The sequence below is a fragment of the Musca vetustissima genome, unplaced genomic scaffold, assembly GCF_032173495.1.
Source record: "Musca vetustissima isolate MV318-11 ecotype Yass unplaced genomic scaffold, APGP_CSIRO_Mvet_v1 utg22059, whole genome shotgun sequence".
NCBI lineage: Eukaryota > Metazoa > Arthropoda > Insecta > Diptera > Muscidae > Musca > Musca vetustissima.
The window spans coordinates 202,224-223,578 of record NW_026880791.1 but is presented as its reverse complement, the minus strand read 5'-3'; the positions used below and the strand labels follow the sequence as shown (position 1 = coordinate 223,578).

Sequence of the window (21,355 nt, the reverse complement as noted above, 5' to 3'; positions counted from 1 at the left end):
ATCGGTTCATTATCGCAACAAAAAACTTCAATAATGTTTTTTAATTAGTTTTAAAAATATGCTATATAAAGGCAGAATATTTAAATTTATATGTGGTTCAGAGTACCTGTACTTTGTTCACAAAAATACATGGACTAACGGACATGCGTAAATCGACTCAGAAAGTGATTCTATGCAAATTCTCAAAAGGAACCATGGATCTATCTCGATTCCTTTTGCCTGTTACGAACATATGACCCGATTTGGATGAAATTTGGCACATGTCACTTATTTGGCCCAAGGACGAACCCTATTGAAATTGGAGAAAATCGGTTCAGATTTAGATACAGCTCACATATATAGTTTCGTCCGATTTTATGTAAATAAAATTACTGCCAATATTTGTCCAATTGAGACAACATTTTGTATAGAGTATTGAATTAGGCCCAGATTGATGTATGCGAAGTTTTGTTGGAATCAGTTCAGATTTAGATATAGCTCCCATATATAGTTTTGTTCGATTTTATGTAAATGTAGCACCAAAGAGTAACATTTAAGCCGATTGGTACAAAATTTTGCCCAGCGTACTGAATTAGGTCCCAAATTATGTATGCGAAGTTTTGTTGAAATCTGGCGAGATTTAGATATAGGTTCCATATATAGTTTCCTCCGATTTTATAAATGATGAGCCAAACTCCCAATATTTGTCCGATTAAGACAAAGTTTTGCACAGAGTATGGAATTAGGTCTAGATTGATGCATGCCAAGTTTTGTAGAAATAGGTTCAGATTTAGATATCGCTCCCTTATATTGTTTCGTCCGGCGGGACCTTCATATATGGACCATTTTATACCGCATTTAGTTAAAATATGCGGTTAGAACCTTTAAAACACCAAAACTTGGCCGTGATTTGATTTTCGAATTTCATTCAACAATATGCAATGTTACGACCGAAAATAGCCTAATTGTGCCCATCACCTGTTATAGTAAACATTCATGGCTCATAACAGTTGTAACTATTTTCAAAAAAAATCAATAAAACTTATTAGGAACTGAAATATTAAAAGGTTTGAAAATTACTAAAAATCTCCTATTAAAAGCTATAAATTTAAATAGATTTCGAAATGAATAAAATCTACAAAATCTTCCCTAAACAATGATACCAATTTTATGGCGGTAGCTTCATCACAAGCCGAGTTATTTCCATTTTAATTAATGTTTCTATCGAAATTCACGTTCTACCCAGTTCTCGGCGCCTAATACACAAATTTTTGTTACAGAAGCTATTTTATTCTCCTCAAAGCATGTAAACTCTCTGATGTTGCCATATCGTTACATTAAGCTGAATAGTAAAAGGATGAAATGTTAGCATACTTTTAGGCGCATAATGAAAAGATAAAAACAACACACCTTATTAGACGAGCTAAATGAATATCCATTCTATACGTATTTTCAAAACACCGCTGAAATCGGGCATTCCCTGTAACCCATTAAAGCAAAAATTCCCTCTTTTACATAAATCAAATTTATTCCTTTATAAAATATACATTCAAAATCTGGTCAATTTTAATCTGCATGGTCCATTTGTCGATCACTTCAAAAAATCCACAACCTCTTCCAATTCACGTTGACGTGCCTGCTTCTGGGCCCAACGGCTTTCGGCAACTTTTACATTAACCACCCAACGGTCATGGGCCAAACGTATACCACAGGCACCACCTTCATCTGGCAAAATTGTTGGCATCTTGTTGCCTCGCATGCCACCCAAATAGTAAGTAGCATCCGAGCGTAAATGCCGACGTTTTGCTGGACACAACTTTCCACCTTTGGGAAATGGTGGTTCCGACAAATATAATTTCAAACAACCCTGATGAAACAAATGGCCACAATATACACGCTCCACATAGGTATCCTTGCTGTCATCCTTTTCCAAATCGTTTGGATTACGTGGCAACACCATTTGGCCGCATATAGGACATTCTTCAGCGTGAAATCCTCTGGTGGCCTCAAGGCAAAACTTCAGTGCTCTATATAGCGATGGTACCGGTTGAAAATCAGCTATAGTTTTTCCTTTCGGCATACGCAACGGCGGTTCCACACACTGACGGGCAATTTCCTTTGACTGGCCATTTAAGTAGCGCAACAAAACTGCCGGAAGATTTGTTTCCTGCTGCTGCAATTCCACACAATGTTGTGGATAATCATCTGGCACCACAGCCTTTACACGGTAGTAGTAATCTCCACCTTTAACAGTGAAATGAATCGAACTTGTTTTCTGCTTCAACTTTAACTGGTCCGCAGTTGCCTGCGGTCCCAAATCTTTACGCAGCTGTTGTATCTCATCGAAGCATACACACAACGGATTATCCTGGACATACTGTTGCAAGAACTTGAGCACATTCAGACACTGAGGCTTACCCAACCACTCCTGTTTCAGTTGCTTCTCACAAACACTTGTTAGACCTTGCAGGAATTTATCCGACAATGTTTTACTCTTCAGTTCGATTAGAATCGCTTCCTTCGGGTAGTCGATTGGAAAACGTAGGCACGCTGTTAGTTGACGATAATATTGATTCTCGTGGATATCAACACGTACGAATGGTGCAGGTGCAACGGAAGTGCTGGCAATTATTTTTGAGTTGGGCACAACATTTTCACAGAGTTTACGTACTTCATCAATTTCAAATTCAATAATACTCATAATCTGGTGGATGGAGGACGTGTTTTGAATATCCCAAAGTCAGAATTCTTATTTTATTCGGAAATATTTTTCTTTTTTATTTTTATCACCAATTTACTCATCAGTGCAACAAACGTGGACTTTTCACCATCTGAAGAAGAAAAATTGAAAAACGTTCCACCTGCTAATGAGAGAAGAAGGCAAAATGGCCGATAAAGAACAAGTCAAAGTGGTATAACCGAAAATTTACGAATGAGGTGGGATGGAGACTAAATGACAGCACAGCGCTGCCGACGTCCTCTTGTATGACACATTTGTGACGTTTTGTATCATATGCAGAGTTGCCGAAAGAGTGGGAATAAAAAATGTAAAATTAATTACTTGGTCGGATTTTGGGCATTTTTATGTTTCCATCATATCGATATTTTTTTATATTTGTTTACCCGATGTTGTGAGGTATATTATAGGCCCAAGAATTTAAAAAAACGTGTAATATTGCTCGTTATAGTATACCGATATATCTTGACTGACTGAGTCCATCTAGACATGTTTGTCCGCCTGCCGATTATAATTTATTATGAATCATTTATCATTCATTTGCAAGTAGGTTCTGCACAAAGACGGCACCAATCGGTTAAAATTATTTTCGACTTTTTTTCTGGTCCCTCTAGAGATCACAATCTGCTTTGGAAATAAGCATATATGTTCTCATGAATATCGGTCAATATTTGGCGGGCCAAATGTCCAAGACTTTTGTGTGAAAAATTAAAAAAATACTTCCCAAAACTAAGACTCTGGGAGGTGAAACTATATCAAAGAGGAGTGGTTGACATTTAAATATATACTACAAATAATGATGTATATACCAGAGAATGACATCCATTCAACGCAACTAGTAGTACACCGGCTAACGCAATAGAAAAATCATTCATATTCACCAACGCAAATTCTCCTAAGCATAACATAAACACAAAAGTAAGTCAAATACAAATGAATCCCACCGGACTACAATTGTTTCCACAAACAACGCAAATGATCGTTCATAGCAGAGTTTGCACTACCGAGTGTGTGGAGAGCGTAGGTTGAAATAAATCAACCACCAAATGAATAACGTGTTATACGATCAAATGACTTATTGTGTGAAAGAGTAAATACAAAACTGGTGTTGAGAATAACATTGAGAGTAACATTAAGAGTAATTTTCTATACACAGGGGTTGGCTTGCGTTATTTTATTTTTGACTTGCGTTTTGCATAAAATAAAATAACGCAACTACAATTAATGGCAAATTAGAAATTAATATAGCAAAAACGTTTTAAACAAAAAATTAATTCATTTTTTTATTATAAAAATTCTACATATAAATAAGTCAGTATCTTATTAGGGGAAATAAAAAATGTATTTAAAAATTAAAAGAATAGTTCGTGTTTTATGAGAAATTTTAAAATATTATGTATAACATAACAGAAATAACAATAAATTAAAAACTGGATTGTCATAGTTCATTCTAAAATTAAGTGATCATAAAAACAAACTTAACTCATAGAGTAGTACTGTTATGATGCGGTGCACCGCATTGATTCTATTGACTTTGTTTCTTTTGCGTTGTTTGCATTGTTTATGTTCTCCCGCACTCACATGCATAAAAACACTCTGAAAGAAGCCGGCGATAGCAGAGAGTGTTTATACGAAGATATGATGTGAATTGAAAACAACGGTAAAGTGAGAGTCAACAATGGCAGTATTTTCACGAATGACCGAGTGTTGACTGTACTATACCGCATCATTTGTAGTTGCGTTAAGTATTACTATCGCTTTATTTTATGCATAACGCAAGTCAAAAAAAAGCTACCGCATGTCCATCTCTGGTATATACTTGGATGTGGGAATTGAATAAAATATCGTATAAACGTTACAAAATGTTTTAAGTTCCGGGGACCGCTATTTTTTCGGTTATGACGAAATCCATGAAATTAAACCTGGAAGTGAATCTGGGCAACCAATAAATTGTCACTGAAAATTTTAATCCAGTGCTATTTGTGTAGGGAACCACATGGCCCCATTACACTATAGTTCCGTTCCAGAACCTAAAAGAATCTACTCATTTTACATGTTTTGCAACTTTTTACTCGAAAACCCACAAAACTGGTAAAACATTGACTCAAATTTAAGAGAGCCCAAAACAAAATGGCTTTCTCTTTGAAAACTTTTTACTCGAGAAATTTGGTCGAGTAAAAATGGTAAACAAGAGTGCCTACTTCTGATTGGCTGTTATGTTGATTTTGAAGTATTGTCATCTAATTTTGGCATATTTACTAGATTTGCGTTCCCGAACTTTTAAAATTATTTTGTACTCTGAGAGCAATTTTGAAATGTTTCCCTTTTACTAGTTTTACTTACTGACACGCTCACTTGTTCAGTTTTGGGTAAACCAGTAAAGAAGGGTCAGTTTGTGTTTCCGACAGAGATATACCCTTATCCTATGGATTGCGGAGGTCTACGGAATTCCTCTCGAGGTGGATAATTTTTTAATAGAGGCGGATCATTTTTTTTTATTAAGTTTGTGTGGGAGGTACTACAGATGATGGTAGCCGATAATTGTCCGAAATTTGCCTTGTTCAAATCGGACATTCCATTCGCATAGTCTGCTTTTCCACAGGCAGATTTTTATTTGGCAAATACTGAGTTTGTAGGCGAGAGGGGTGCGAGGAAGAAAAACAAAAATTTGCCTGTTCAGAATTTGCCGTACACGCAAATTCTGCTTTGCTCTGTTCGTTGAAAACAATTTTGTTGACATTTCCTTTTGAACCTATTCGCTTTACTGACACACAGCCGGCTTTTGTTTACAAACCTGTTGTTTTAGTTTGTGCAAGTGAAATTTAATTTTTAATATTTGCAATTTATACAATAAAATATATAAAAAATAAATAAAATATTAAAAAAATCTTTAAAATGCAAACACTTTTGACGTTTTTTTTTCTTTCTTTTGTACTTTGATTCGCAAATTTGGCAAAGAAAAATTTGGTAATGGAAAAGCAGGCGAAAATTTCAAAAGAGAAAACAAAAATTTGCCAAATAAAAATCTGCCTGTGGAAAATCAGACATACTATTGCCTTTATAAATATTGAAAATGTTGACACTTTGTAAGGATGTACCAGAAGAATTGAATCCCATCGTTGGACTTTATCTAGGCTTTAAAAATATTACGATGGACTAAGTTTGGGTAAAAAAAGATATTCCGTTCAGTTCAATTTTCAAAATATTTACCCTTTCATGGGTATGTAAAGAAGTGTGGACCGTAGTGGACCACATTCCAATTTTATGCAAGCTTGTTTAAAATAGTATGTTTTACAAAGCTGATAAAATAAGAGCACGTTTACACTGTCAATTCCATTGCCTATTTGTCAAATAAATCCTTATAAAGTAGGTTAACCCTGTAAAAAATTCTAATGTAAATGCCGTTTTATGTTCACCAAAATTGTTGGGGAGGAGAATGAGTGGATTTTCTGGATTTTATTTATGTTTAGAAAAACGATACAATTTGCAAAGTTTGGATGAAATCGTTACACTCTTCAAAAGTTACCGTGAGCAACAGCCATCCAGACAGACGGACATTTGTATGTGGACTCCAAATTTTTTGAAATGGGGCATAAATTGTTGATTTTGGGTACTTTTTAGGGGAAATTTTCGGCGGAAAAAAATTTCGAATGGCTATACTGTTCATATGAAGTTTCGTTTCTGTTGAGCAGTGTTGCAACATCATAGTTCGTGTATGCATTAAAAAGTATTTACACCAGAGCTCCGAAATGCTCGCTCGAATTCGAGTAAAGAGTGAAACTCGCTCGAATTCGAGCGGAAGTACTCTTGCGAGTAGAAAAAGTAAATAGAGTATACTCTATTTTTCTCTGCCACTCAAATAAGAGCGCAAGTGCTTCGCTCGTTTTCGATTGGGAGTGAAATACGCTCGAAATCGAGCAGATTACACTCTTGCCGAGTACTCTTTTATTTTTATTTATTTTTTTGTTGTGATACCGTTGTTTTACATGATGTTGTTTGTGTGCATTGTTTGTTTGTTTTGTGATGTTTGGTTTGCTGTACTGCTGGGAAAGCATGCATCAACAAGCTCGTTCTCTGCGTTCACTTTATGTAAGTCTGAAATAGTGACAGCAAGACGAACCAGCCTCCAAATTGAAACCCTCGACAATATTTTGATACTAAAATTAAATAATGAACCACTTATGCATTCATGGGTTTTTTTTTCAAACCAGCGCTTTTAATATTTTTGGAGAATACTTTTCCACATTTTTTAATGAATACCATTTTAAAAATTTGTTGGAGGTGTTTATGCTTTTAAAAAAATATTGAATTAATTAAATCACACGGTTGAATTCATTTTATAAATTGAAATAAAAAACATATAAAAATCTTATATGGTATAAGATTTTTATTTGTATTTCACATTTTCAGTAAACAAAATAATCGATCTCCCCACAGCACACAAAAGATCAACATCAAAAAATGTTTGCTACTACACACACACACAAATAACCAAACAACCAAATTTATTTGTCCACTCGATTTCACTCTTAGAGTGAACTCATACTCTATTTCGAACATTTTGACTCACACTCTTTTTCTTCATCAAGGAGTACTCGCGAGCACTCCCAAACAAAATAAAAGAGTGGAGAGTATACTCCCTAAAAAACTCGTACTCTTTACTTACTCCCACTCGGGAGTATTTTTCACTCGCGAGTAAAATCGAGCAAATCGGAGCTCTGATTTACACACATATCCAAGGTATATTTAATAAGCTGGCCGCATCGGGCCAGCTGTTGGTGCAAATAAATGTCAAAAAATATAAAAAACCCAATTATATATGAAAATCTCCGAATTTTGAAGTGATTGTTGGCAATATTTTTATTAACATTTTCTACAAGAATTTGTGTAAAAAAATCTTATGAATTTCCATGGCATAATTACAGAAGGTTCTGTTTAATTGTTTGTTTTTTTCATAAGTGATTTCAACATTTAAATAATTATAACAATAATAAATTATATCTTTTATATTGATGTCTAATAAGATAAGATAATTAAACTTGTAAAATGAAATTAGTGGTTGAGAGTAAATATAATATGGTAGTTCCTATGTGCCAGGTCGCTAAATCAAATAATCTAATTATAATAATAAAAATGTTTTTGAGGTGCAATGTTTCTGAAACCCTCTAAATGAATAGGCGTTAAGATATTATTAAGCTAATACATTGTTAGCAGAGATGGACATGCGGTAGCTTTTTTTTGACTTGCGTTATGCATAAAATAAAGCGATAGTAATACTTAACGCAACTACAAATGATGCGGTATAGTACAGTCAACACTCGGTCATTCGTGAAAATACTGCCATTGTTGACTCTCACTTTACCGATTGTTTTCAATTCACATCATATCTTCGTATAAACACTCTCTGCTATCGCCGGCTTCTTTCAGAGTGTTTTTATGCATGTGAGTGCGGGAGAACATAAACAATGCAAACAACGCAAAAGAAACAAAGTCAATCGAATCAATGCGGTGCACCGCATCATAACAGTACTACTCTATGAGTGAAGTTTGTTTTTATGATCACTTAATTTTAGAATGAACTATGACAATCCAGTTTTTAATTTATTGTTATTTCTGTTATGTTATACATAATATTTTAAAATTTCTCATAAAACACGAACTATTCTTTTAATTTTTAAATACATTTTTTATTTCCCCTAATAACTATACTGACTTATTTATATGTAGAATTTTTATAATAAAAAAATGAATTAATTTTTTGTTTAAAAACGTTTTTGCTATATTAATTTCTAATTTGCCATTAATTGTAGTTGCGTTATTTTATTTTATGCAAAACGCAAGTCAAAAATAAAATAACGCAAGCCAACCCCTGTGTATAGAAAATTACTCTTAATGTTACTCTCAATGTTATTCTCAACACCAGTTTTGTATTTACTCTTTCACACAATAAGTCATTTGATCGTATAACACGTTATTCATTTGGTGGTTGATTTATTTCAACCTACGCTCTCCACACACTCGGTAGTGCAAACTCTGCTATGAACGATCATTTGCGTTGTTTGTGGAAACAATTGTAGTCCGGTGGGATTCATTTGTATTTGACTTACTTTTGTGTTTATGTTATGCTTAGGAGAATTTGCGTTGGTGAATATGAATGATTTTTCTATTGCGTTAGCCGGTGTACTACTAGTTGCGTTGAATGGATGTCATTCTCTGATTGTTAGTTTTAACGTTTTCGAGTAGTCTATATTTTGTTGTTTTTTGAATCGCTCTATACTCTTTAGGCTAGATTCTAGTTTATGAAATAAATTTAAATTGACTACCTTGTATAATTATGCAATAGATTACTAATAAAATTGAAAATAGTTATTATTTTCTGTTTTACTAGGAAATTATTGTCATTTCGAATCTTCACTTTCACACTAATAAAAATGTACATAGTCTACAGCATCTCTATACTTTTCATTCACAACTTATGGCAACCCCGTGCATCATATGTTTCGCAAATTTTTGAAAAAAAAATCCGAAACATTTGGGTAGCCACGTTGTGATTCACCGGACGAAGAAGCAAAGCGATTGGCATTGCATTCTGTTTACAAATTGAAGAAAAAGGACAATTACTGCCGATTTCATCATCTCTCTTAAATAAAAATGGTTTTGGATTTGGATCTATTCCGCAGCGACAAGGGTGGTAATCCCGATGCCATTCGCAAAAATCAAGAAAAACGTTTCAAAGACGTGGCTCTGGTCGAGACCGTCATCAGCCAAGATACCGAGTGGCGTCAAAGACGTCATCGTGCCGATAATCTGAACAAAGTAAAGAATGTCTGCAGCAAGGTAATTGGTGAGAAAATGAAAAAGAAGGAACCTCAGGGCGATGAAGCTGAAGAAGTTCCCGCTGAGGTCCAACAGGAATTGACCGAATTGAATGCTGAGAAATTGTCACAGCTGACGGTGAATCAAATCAAGAAAGTCCGTGTATTGATTGATCAAGCCATGGCTGAAAACGAAAGGCTATTGCAGGAAGCCGAACAAAAACGTAACCAAGCTTTGCGTGAGGTGGGCAATCACTTGCACGAATCTGTCCCCGTATCCAATGATGAAGAGGAGAACAAAGTCGAGAGGACATTTGGCGATTGCACAAAACGTAACAAGTACTCACATGTGGATTTGATTGTCATGATTGACGGTATGAATGGTGATAAGGGTGCTGTTGTATCGGGAGGACGTGGTTATTTCTTAACTGGTCCAGCTGTGTTTTTGGAACAGGCCTTAATTCAACATGCCTTGCATTTATTGTACGCCAAGGACTATGTACCTTTGTATACCCCATTCTTTATGCGCAAAGAGGTTATGCAAGAGGTGGCCCAGTTATCCCAATTCGATGAGGAACTTTACAAGGTTGTTGGTAAGGGTAGTGAAAAGGCCGATGAAGCCGGTACCGATGAAAAATACTTGATTGCCACTTCTGAACAACCCATTGCTGCCTATCACCGTGATGAATGGCTGCCAGAAGCTTCATTGCCCATCAAATATGCCGGTTTGTCGACATGTTTCCGCCAAGAAGTCGGTTCTCATGGACGTGATACCCGTGGTATTTTCCGTGTCCATCAATTCGAAAAGGTAGAACAATTTGTGTTGACATCTCCTCATGACAACAAATCCTGGGAAATGATGGATGAAATGATTGGCAATGCTGAAACGTTCTGTCAATCTTTGGGCATTCCATATCGTATTGTAAACATTGTTTCGGGAGCTCTCAATCATGCTGCTGCTAAGAAATTGGATTTGGAAGCATGGTTTGCTGGCAGTGGTGCCTTCCGTGAATTGGTATCTTGCTCCAATTGTTTGGACTATCAAGCCCGGCGTTTGTTGGTCCGTTATGGTCAAACCAAGAAAATGAATGCCGCTGTTGATTATGTTCACATGTTGAATGCAACTATGTGTGCGGCAACACGTGTCATTTGTGCCATCTTGGAAACACATCAAACCGAAACCGGTGTTAAGGTACCAGAACCCCTCAAGAAATATATGCCCGAAAAATACAAGGATGAAATTCCATTTGTTAAGCCTGCTCCTATCGATGTTGAAGCTGCTGCTGCCACAAATAAAAAGGCTGGCAAGGGTAATAAGAAAGATGCTGCAGCTGCTTAAGATCGAAAACACAAACATACAGAAATTATGTCCCATAGTTTAAGTACGAAATAAAAAACGATAATTATGCATTTTCTTATAATACGCTTAAAGGAGTAATAAACAATTCACAGTAAAACTAATATCAGCAGCAATTTGTATGACAAAGCAAAAGGGAGATAAAATTGTTTCGAAATAATGGTATTTTCTAAGTATTTCTAATTTATTACTCACAATGATAATTGTTCTCAATTTTTAAAAAGTTTAACGTATCAATTGTAGAATGTAATGTTAACTCCCGTTATCTAATAGCAAAGCGATATTAAATATATTTGGCATAAACAACATGGAATAAAGGAAACTATATAAAACTGGAATTATTTTTTTTTTATTTTTAACTCGGAATATATTATGAAATTGGAATCTGCTTTAAAAATGCTTCTATAGAAGAGTACTCCGTAAAAAATGATCTTTACTAGGAGTATCAGATATTTTATAAATAACAAACGATTTCATTATCTCATTTTTATATGCTCCATAGCAAAAAGGTTGGTAATTTCCATGGCTCTGATCGAGAATCTTACTAGTCAAGATACAGAGTTACACCAAAGAGACCTCGTCACGCCAAAAATCTGAACAAGGTAAAGAATGTCTTCATCAAGGTAATAAAGAGAAATAAACTTCAACGCATTGAAGCTCCAGAAGTTCGTGTGTTGAGTTTCCAAGCCATGTCTGAAAAATGAAAGGCTATTGTAAAGGGTCGAACAAAAATGTAACCAAGCTCTGCGTGAGGTGGACAGAAGATCAACTTATTGCGGAAAATCGTAAGTTTATAAAAAATTATTGGTAAAGAATCAAACTGTTGAAAGGAAATATCAATATCCCAGCATGTGACCGCATATACACATTTACTTTTACCTTCGTTATATTGCGTAGTTTATAACAGGGCTGCGGGTGAAATATTATAGACTAAAAACATAACTTAAAATGTTGGTTTTTTACCCATTAAAATAAAACAATGCTACAAGTATCGTTTTTATAATTATAAAAGATGTGATTTGTCTTTGTTTAGCGTTTTGTGGGGGAAGTATCAAAAAATAAGGGAACCCATGCTGTGCATTTAATTTAAAATTGAATTTTTGGACGAAATCTGATACCCTATTCGTTTCAATATTATTTACGATTTGTCTTTTTATATGAGAAGTTTTGGACCGGTTGACTTCATTTTTGAAAGTGAATTACACAACAGCCAGGAGTCGGTTGGACATTGCAAAATCGACTAAATTTGGTGAAAGAGAAAGATATAAAATTTATTCTATACATACTTTATTGAAAATCATTGATAGTATTATATTAGCAGCATATCCAACAATCAGATCCATATGCCAGATATCTTTGAATTTTTATTTTGAGTTGTTTCCATATGGCCAAACGCTGATATCTACTGTCGACAACTTGACCGTTTGAAGATAGAAATTTACCAGAGACGGCCAGAATTGGCCAACAGGAGATGTGTTCCACCAGAACAACTCTACAGTGACTCGCCAGAAACTTCGTGAGCTTGTTTGGGAAGTTTTAATGCATCCGTCATACAGTCCGGACTTGGCACCAAGTTGTTATCATTTTTTTCTTGCATTGCAAAATTTCTTTAATGATAAAAAATTGGTATCTAGGGAGGATTGTGAAAATCAAATACTAGAGCTTTTTTTGCAAATAGAGAGCAGGACTTCTATGAGAGAAGTTGATGTTACCTTTAAAATGGCAACAAATCATACAACAAAACGGTGCATATTTGGACGTTCCGAAGCATATTAAATAAAGTCCTATACTTCATATAAAAATAATGGATTTCTTTTTCCCCCAAAAATAATTAAAATGTTTACCCACAGATACTCTTTCCGATTCCAGTTACAACTAAATTTTTTGGAAACTTAATACTTCTGTTACAAGCCAGCTAAGTAATCGCTTTGTTTATTTTTAATCACTTTTGCTTATTTTGGATTGAGAGCTGTGCTTACTTTGGACGACAAGGGGGGATAAATAATTGCAATAAAATAAAAATTTGATAACGTGAAGATAATATTTCGAATAGTGGCACATTAGAAAAATATTTTTATAAATAGCTATTCTGGGAAATAAGAGCTTTTCCTATACACAGAAAAAGGACGAAATTGGTATACCAGAACAGATTTAAGAAGGATTTAAGGACTTTGGAAACCCAAACAAAACAGTAGTATCGTTTTAATAAGCAAAATATTCAAACTCAACATAAGCCAACGAAGTGAAAACGATACTACTGTTTTGTATACTATAAATCGAAATGTGTAGAATAAATATTTTAATGTAATCCCAAAATTTAACATCGGCAAGATATGACAATCATACACTGTTCTCTTCAAAAAATTTAAAAAAAAATCAAGTTGCGTCAGTTATGATCAGGTGCGATGTGCTATTTCACAACATTTATGTATATGAGTAATACATTTCTGCCATCATCTCCTTAGTGTTTCCAAATTATTTTAAAATAAAAAAACTTACCATGTATGTATGTGTTCGTCTTTGTTTTTATTTCTCATTTCTCACAATCTTAAACAATACTATGCAAATAAATAAAGTCAATAAATTAATATGTATATTAACGTAAATTGCTTCGATTACTTTTCGTCATTCTTTTCGGCAGTTTCAATGCGACATTTTGGCAGGGTTTTCTTCAGCTTGTCGATAATTGCATCCAGATTTTTTACATAACGCATATTAAAGATACGCAACTCCTGTAGATTTTTCAATTCTTCAATAACGGCAAAACAATCATCACTGATGTTATCACACTCGGATACCTGTAGGGATTTTAGGGTATCTTTCAGATGTACCAGTCCACTTAAACCATCCGATTCCAAGTGTTTACATTTGTGAAAAATAACGGTATCTATGTGATTACAACCCTTAAAATGATCCAAACCAATTTTCATAAGCGAAGCGCCAGAACCATCAACCACTTTCACTTTGAACCGGTAGTGTTCCGGTGGTAGAATATTGTAGTTATTTATCAAACGGGTAGGAGCATCCACGGTGCAAATGCCACCACCATTTTTTATTACCCATTCGGCACATAGACGATCAGCTCCAACTAATTGCTGACGATCAACATCGACACGATTGAAGGCAATGGCAACGTATCCCCACAATTGTCGGGAAGCATTGCTGGAATTTTTTGCTGTTGTTGGTGGTGTGTTCCAAAGGTGTTTTGTTGTTAGGAAACCACATTTTAAGAGGTTAAGGGGTCTTGTAATCAACATTTCGACACTGGAAGATATGAGCTTCGAGGTTTTTCGGTTTTAAAATGAAATACAATTAAACGAACAATGGAACAAATCAGCTGTTTTCTCAATTGATGTGTGTGTGTGTGTCATCGCCTCGCACATACGATAAGTGTTTAGGGTTGCCAATATAGGTTATGTTTGCCGGCCGGCTTTATTTTTTTCCTTAAAATAGTTTTTTTTTATATTTTTTAAAAAGAAGAGGGTTTTATACCTCGTATTATGATTTTTATAGATATATACATTATCGCATCACGGGAAGACACCAATTGAGATAAATTATTATCCCTTTTTCGATTTATTTTTGTTATCGCCGATAACTCATCTGTTTTCTGATTAGAAGAGTTGCCAAACGTTAGGGGATATTTTACCGGCCGTTAAATTATAGCCACCCGGCATTAAACACATCACTTTCCAAAGTGTTTCCTTGACAACAATTATTCGGAAGTAAACAAATAAATTTTTTGATGAAAGAAAAAATAGTATTGAAAGGGAAAACACAAATATTTAATAAAAATTGAGCAATCAAAATGACGCATATTAAAAGAAATAAACTAACGTCCAATAATAAGGATACAAGATGGGATCGTATAAGAAAAAGGCATGGCAGTGCGAATTCTGCAAATCTTAAAACCGAAACTGTGAAACGTTTCATAGAGATCGACTATGTGGGAAAGAATCAACAAAACTTAATGAATGGTGCAACTAGGCCGGAAAATAAATTGGATCCGGTCTTGGTAATGGATTTACGGCATGAAATGGTAAGTACAGGATCATGATAATTGAATATTATATTAAACCCTATTATTAATTCTCCATAGTTCAAACAAATACCCAGGAAATTGCCCCTGGCTACGGTGGCATATTCGAAAAATTTGGATATTTGTAAATCCCATAATATTGCGGTGGAGGAACGTTATATCGAAAATCAATTGGAACAATTTCGCCAACATTTACAAAAACAAAATAAACGTGATCGTCATTGTGAAAAGAAAATCCATTCTTTATTGATTGATAATCAGGGTATTATGGATAGTTTGGAAACATCACAGCGTCACATAGAGGATTTCTATAATACACCCATTGAAGCATTTCAGCAGGTTCATGAATTGTTTAAGCAAGATGTGAATCAGGATGTAAATACAATGGAAAATGGAATAAATGCTGAAACTGAAAAACTGCAATTAGAGGAAGAAAAGGAACCCACACAAGAACCCAAAGATTTGGATACCCCATTGGATGAGATTACAGCAAAATTTCCGGAAATATTATTGTTTGATAAAAACGATGAAATTCTTTCGAAAACTCCGCAACAACGAACCCCAAGTCCTTTGGCAAATACAGATGAAGTTTTACAACCCCTAAAAGAGAATATTGAACAAAATAATGGCCAACACCTGCGTTGTGTACGATTCGATGAAGATGTCAATATTTGTCAATTTCAGAGGGAAAACTCCACTTGTTCGAATACCAGTGAAGGTATAGATTCCGTAATATCTGAATTAGCTGAAGAGGCATTAATGGAACTTAAACTGGAAGAAGAAGAGGAGAAGGAAAAAGAGCCAGTAAAAGACGAATCCCCTAATTTAACATCGAAATCCGAAACTGAGACAACATATGGTCATGCTGCAAAAACGGATACACCAGATAATACCCTAACATTGACTGCATGCAGTAGTCTAAATGAGAAAAATACTCAGGGTTGTAGAGACTTGGTTATTCAGGGAAAAATTCCAACTTTCATGAGAAGGCCAATAGAAGATAAACACGAACGTAAAAATGTATTATTTTCCATTACGTCGACTACTACCGAAGATCGAACTGATGCAGATGATTTATCTTCAAATCATGAACAAAATAAAATCATTGAAGAACTATTTGAAACAAGCAATCATTCCCGGATTACTATAATGCGTAGATATTTCTTGAAATGGTTACATTTCACACATGTAGAGAAAATCGAACGGGAACATGTTGGTGGCCATGCTGATCGTGTAAGAAAAATTAATATTTTCTTAGACAAAATACGTATGGAGAAAAGTCGTCGTAAAAAATGTGAAAAATTGCAACAACAGGCTGATGGTGATGATGGGGAGTTTTCCACTTCCTTAGTTCCGGCAAAAACGAATGGTATTGAGAATTTGAAAATCAATAAGAAATATCAGAATAAGTAAGTAAAATAAAAATAAAATTTATATATGGGAAATTAAAAGTCTGTGTGAAGAAACGGACTTTCTAAATAAAGGACATTAGGACATCTTAAAGAAAGATAAGAGTTTTGCCCATAGAATCCTGAGAGAAGAATACGATTTCTTATCTTTTTAATAAGGATGGCCAAAAATTGAAAGACTAAAGGTTTTCTGTGAAAGAAGTTGGTATTCAGTGAGAAGACAAGTAGGTCTTGGACCAAAAACACTACTTTTTATACCATCAGCTTTTCAAATCTTCTAGGATCATATTTCAAGTCGGTCCATTATAAACATTTCTATTTCCCATAAAATTCGAATAACGTGTCACCGAACTGAACCAAATTTTGCATGTTACAATGTTTTTATAAAAATGTAGATCAAGTCCTGAGATTAAATCTCAATTAACCACGTCACAACATATTCATCGAACCTCTGTTGGTCTTTTATGTACACCATAATGTCTCTAATTTTCTGTAATATAGTATTCCGAATTCTTGGAGAATAAAAAAACTTCTTCGCAAAAAATGTTTAATATCTCATAAAACAACCGACATTTTTAAGTTCCGGGTTCTTTGTGGTACGATCTACAACGTATGGTCATATTTTGACACAGCCTCCATAATAGGGTATATTTTTGATATTTTGAATATCCACATATGCCCTGCTTTTTAGAAGATTATTCTCTTCCTCTTTGGCCACTTGACCTCTGCTGCCTTTATAAGAATAAATCTCCTTGGTACAGCTTAGCTGTCTTGTGAGAGAACATTTGTTCCATAAGTCGAGCTTAAAAAAATATTTCGGGGCCGTCGGTATTGTGCGCAGCTCTTCCAATTTGAAATACCATGTTGATCTACTTGATCTTTCCATCGAATTCGTGACCTTCCCCTTTTGCGTGAACCATCAGCTGGTTTGTCTTTTGAGATGAACCATCTTCATCCATTCTCACAACATGGACTAGCCAACGTAGTCGCTGCAGCTCGATCCGTCTGACTTCGTCGATGTCTGAGAATAGATGGTATAGCTCGTGCTTCATTCGACGGCGATATTCACCATCGATGCAGATCAGCCCATAGATCTTTCGGATAATTTTTTTCTCAAACACTCCAAGAGCTGTCTCATCTGCTTGCGCAAGTACCCATGCTTCAAATCCATACAACAGCACGGGTAGTATGAACGTCTTGTAGAGTGTGAGTTTGGTCTGGCGAGAGTTGCATTGTTCCTGAATTGCTTACGTATTTCAAAATTGCTTTCTTTATTAGAATGAGCCTCCGAATTTCAAAACTAATATAATTGGTTTTATTTATGGCGGTACCAAGGTATATGCAAATCTTTGACTACCTCGAAGATGTAATTCTCAAGTTCCATGGTTGGCCCGAGTCTACTAGACGTCTTGCGCGTTGATACCATCAACTTGGTCTTTTCGCCATTTACTGCCAGACCCGCTTTGGCAGACTCCTTCTCAATTCGATCAAAGGTGACTGTTACCGTTCGCAATGTTTGACCTATTATGTCGATGTCGTCGGCGTATGCTAATAACAAATGCTGTTTGGTGTACAGAGTACCATTTCTGATCACATTTGCATCTCGAATTACCTTCCCAAGGAGAATATTAAAAAGATCACACGACAAACTGTCATCTTATCTAAATCCTCGTTTGGTATTGAAGGGCTCCGAGAGGTCCTTTCCAACTTTGACCGCTGACCTTGTGTCAGTTAACGTTTTTATTATTTTAAATTATCCACATTAGGATAAGGTGGAGGGTATAACAAATTCAGCTCGGTTGAAATTAACCACGTTTTATTTACTTACTTATTAGAGAAGACCATTTACTTTCCTCTTCGACCACTTGACATCTGCTTTTTTTATTAGAATGAGCCTCCCTGGTACTTAGTTTCGGTTCTAAAAAAATATATTTTTTCCATTTCCAGAATAAAAGTCCAACAGGATATCATAGATTTACAACGTTTGAAATTGGAGCGACAAGAGCGTATAATAATGGAACTTAAACTGAGTAAATTATCCGAAGAGGCAAGGGAAGCACGAATGGAATTGAAAACAGAATTAAAATCTGTTATACGTTCGGGAGATGCTAAATCAAAGGCTAAAGCCAAGTGTTTGCAATTAATTGGAAATCTACGCGATAAGGAAGATGAACGTTTGGCCAATTTACAATGTAAAGCTATGTTAATGCCGAAATTTTTACAAAGTATGCAAGAACGGGCTTTGGAACGTAGTATAAAACATGAACAGGCAAGGCAAAGGCGATTGCAGAAGGAGGCGGAAAGAGAGGCACAGAAAATGGCCCTAGAAGAAGCTAAAGTAAAATCTAAAAATATGAATTAAATTAAAATTTAATTAAAAAATTCCATTTTAGCGTCAGGAAGATGAAGAAGCCAAGCGCTTGCGTATTGAGGCCCTCAAAGAAAAACGTCGCCAAGAGAAAATGGCTAAAATCATCAAGGAACGTGAACGACAACGTTACATAGAAAATCAACGTAAAGCTCAGGAATTCTATAGGCGTCTGTTGCTCAAACGTATTGGTATGGAGGGTTTTAAACGTCTGCTACAACGTAAACGAGATAATCTACGTAGATGTGAAGAGTTGCGGCAATCTCTCTATAAAAGAAGCTATTTTCAAGCATGGTTTAGTATATATCGTATTTCAAAGGCTCGTCGCTGTCAAAAAGCTGATGATTTTTACGAACACTTATTGAAGAGAAAATATCTTCATTTATGGCAATTCTATGCCGAACAAGAACGTAGTAAATATCATGTGGCCGTCGATTATCATGAATTAAAATTAACCGAATCGATGTTTGGCAAATGGTTTGCTTATAGCAAACGTATGAAAATGATTGAAGAAACTAAAATGAAACAGGCCACAATGCATCATGAATGGTGAGTGTGGAGGAAATGAAGTTTGTTTTGTTTTTAAATTACATATATTAATTCAATATTCATTTTAGGCATTTGAAGTGGAAGGTATTGGATTGTTGGCAGAGATTACCACAAATATTACAACTGGAAAAAGAAACAGAAGAGAGAAGACAACGTTGGCGCATGAAGATTTGGGAATTACTACCGGATTATACACCAAATAGAGATGAATTGAATTTTCTTTGAAATTATTTTTTGGAAATGGTGAAGTCTTATTAGATTGTTTAATTCATAAAAAATAGTTTTTTGAATTATAGCAAGATATTTTTTTACAATAAATAATTTATTCAGATATCAGATCCTAGTATTTTGTTCGAATTGATTATAGAAAGTAAGGTAAATCCAGTTATGACCGATGATATGTGTTTATAAAAAAAATAGGAACCGAAGATGATGTAATTTGACATTGTGTATTCTTGATGATGTTCCCGACAGATATACCCTATGGTTTGCGGAGGAGGTCTTCGGAGTTATGCAGACAAAAGACAACCCTATGCAGAATTTCCGCACCTTATCTCAATTGCTTTGTGGTTACAAAAGATGGACGGACATGGTCCATATATACAGTCGAATTATGTTAAGCGCCTAATTTCAAAAAAATGTTTTCTCTTAAACAGAATTAAATGAAGTTTTCAATCAATATCTGAGACTTATAAATCATATTATGAAATTAATTGAATAAGAACTTATTTTTTTTCGTATACATTTTCTTGGGTGGTTGGAAAAATGTGCAACATAATTTTATGGTTCCACATACAAAATTTTAATAATTAAAATTTACAAAAATATTTTTTTTTTATCTTAAACGGTGCTCGTTTTATATATAATTGTGTTTTGGACCTGATATTTGAATCATGATCGAAAATTCTTAATAATTTGGTTTGTAATCTAATAAATGATTCATTATCATCGAACAAATATGCCAATTTTTATTCGGTATTCATATAATTAGTAACATTTTGGTTTAAAAAAAAAGTAATAAATAATTTAATAAATATTATTCTGACTCATCTGTTTTTCCATTTTCCTCGCATTAGTAAAAATGTTCAGTCTATGCTAAATTTTCTTCCGTGTATTGAAATATGTGTGCAATTCTATTATTAGCTAGCGCCTAATATTTTAATAACATTACGCAGATCCACCCAAAAAAGGCACATACGGAATGGGATGGCACACTTATGACAACATATGAATGTGTTCTTTTTTTCTATTAGAATATATTTGTATGCGTATCGTCATATATTTTTTCAATGAATATTCTGTCCAAGCAGCAACAAGTCAGGTTGGCCGAGCGGTCTAAGGCGCCAGATTTAAGCTCTGGTTCCCGAGAGGGAGCGTGGGTTCGAACCCCACACCTGACATTACATAACATGAACAAAATTAATTTTTTATTGGTCGACAAAAAACATTATCTTTTAAGTGGAATAATCGTTAAAATTAAAAATAGTTTAAATAAAAATGTATATTGTTTTAATAGGAAAATATGGAGTATTTAATGTAATGAGAAGAAATGGGAGAGAATTCTATATTCCAGCACATGGAATCAATGATGTCAATTTGGCGTTTATTATTTGCTGTAATTGTATACATTAATTACATGCGTTTTGGCTTTGACTCTCAACGATACTTTTGAATTAGATGGAAAGATCAAGTGGACGACAACATTGCCAAACATGGTCTTTTAAATTGGAAAAACTGTGCAAAAGACCAACGCGCCTGGAAATCTTTTTTAAGCTCGGCTTATGGAACGAAAGTTCAGACACAAGCCAAGATAACCGCCACCTTTGAACGACTCGAAAAGGAGTCTGCCAAAGTGGGACTGGCAGAAAATGGCGAGAAGACCAAGCTGATGGTACCAATGCGCAAGACGTTCAGTAGGCTCAGATCAACTGTGGAACTTGAAAACTACAGTGAACGATTTTATATACCACGGTACCGCCATAAACAAAACTAATAACTTTGAGCAACAGATGCTACTATGGCCACCTTTCGCCAGACCAAACTCACGCTCAACAAGACGCTGATATTACCTGTTGTATGGATCTGGGCAAGCATATTAGACA

The 21,355-nt window shown here is 34.9% G+C and overlaps 4 protein-coding genes and 1 non-coding gene across 5 annotated transcripts; 3 read left to right on the top strand and 2 right to left on the bottom strand.

Moving 5' to 3' along the window:
* Positions 1-1,565: 1,565 nt before the first annotated feature.
* LOC133326632 (uncharacterized) lies at positions 1,566-2,711 on the bottom strand. The gene has a single exon (XM_061535263.1). It carries the CDS (start codon positions 2,678-2,680, stop codon positions 1,571-1,573), a length of 1,110 nt encoding a protein of 369 aa, XP_061391247.1. The 5' UTR covers positions 2,681-2,711; the 3' UTR covers positions 1,566-1,570.
* A 6,542-nt stretch (positions 2,712-9,253) lies between these two features.
* LOC133326650 (serine--tRNA ligase, cytoplasmic) lies at positions 9,254-10,870 on the top strand. The gene has a single exon (XM_061535280.1). The coding sequence runs from the start codon at positions 9,368-9,370 to the stop codon at positions 10,868-10,870; it is 1,503 nt and encodes a 500-aa protein (XP_061391264.1). The 5' UTR covers positions 9,254-9,367.
* Positions 10,871-13,503: 2,633 nt separating this feature from the next.
* Positions 13,504-14,145, bottom strand: LOC133326647 (ATP synthase subunit s, mitochondrial). The gene has a single exon (XM_061535278.1). It carries the CDS (start codon positions 14,143-14,145, stop codon positions 13,504-13,506), a length of 642 nt encoding a protein of 213 aa, XP_061391262.1.
* A 551-nt stretch (positions 14,146-14,696) lies between these two features.
* On the top strand, positions 14,697-19,487 carry LOC133326646 (calponin homology domain-containing protein DDB_G0272472). Its single transcript, XM_061535277.1, has 5 exons — positions 14,697-14,927; positions 14,988-16,336; positions 18,284-18,674; positions 18,730-19,253; positions 19,322-19,487. The coding sequence occupies exons 1-5, from the start codon at positions 14,697-14,699 to the stop codon at positions 19,476-19,478; spliced, it is 2,652 nt and encodes an 883-aa protein (XP_061391261.1). The 3' UTR covers positions 19,479-19,487.
* Positions 19,488-20,569: 1,082 nt separating this feature from the next.
* Positions 20,570-20,653, top strand: Trnal-uaa (transfer RNA leucine (anticodon UAA)). The gene has a single exon. It is a non-coding gene; the product is annotated as a tRNA-Leu (tRNA).
* Positions 20,654-21,355: the final 702 nt, after the last annotated feature.

What these genes read in the sequence shown, in the direction of transcription:
- LOC133326650 (XM_061535280.1), top strand. Translation starts at nt 9,368, where the DNA reads ATGGTTTTGGATTTGGATCTATTCCGCAGCGACAAGGGTGGTAATCCC.
- LOC133326647 (XM_061535278.1), bottom strand. Translation starts at nt 14,145, where the DNA reads ATGTTGATTACAAGACCCCTTAACCTCTTAAAATGTGGTTTCCTAACA.
- LOC133326646 (XM_061535277.1), top strand. Translation starts at nt 14,697, where the DNA reads ATGACGCATATTAAAAGAAATAAACTAACGTCCAATAATAAGGATACA. An exon ending in TGGATTTACGGCATGAAATG is followed by an intron (nt 14,928 to 14,987) that starts GTAAGTACAGGA and finishes AATTCTCCATAG; the next exon opens with TTCAAACAAATACCCAGGAA. An exon ending in GCCACAATGCATCATGAATG is followed by an intron (nt 19,254 to 19,321) that starts GTGAGTGTGGAG and finishes TATTCATTTTAG; the next exon opens with GCATTTGAAGTGGAAGGTAT.
- LOC133326632 (XM_061535263.1), bottom strand. Translation starts at nt 2,680, where the DNA reads ATGAGTATTATTGAATTTGAAATTGATGAAGTACGTAAACTCTGTGAA.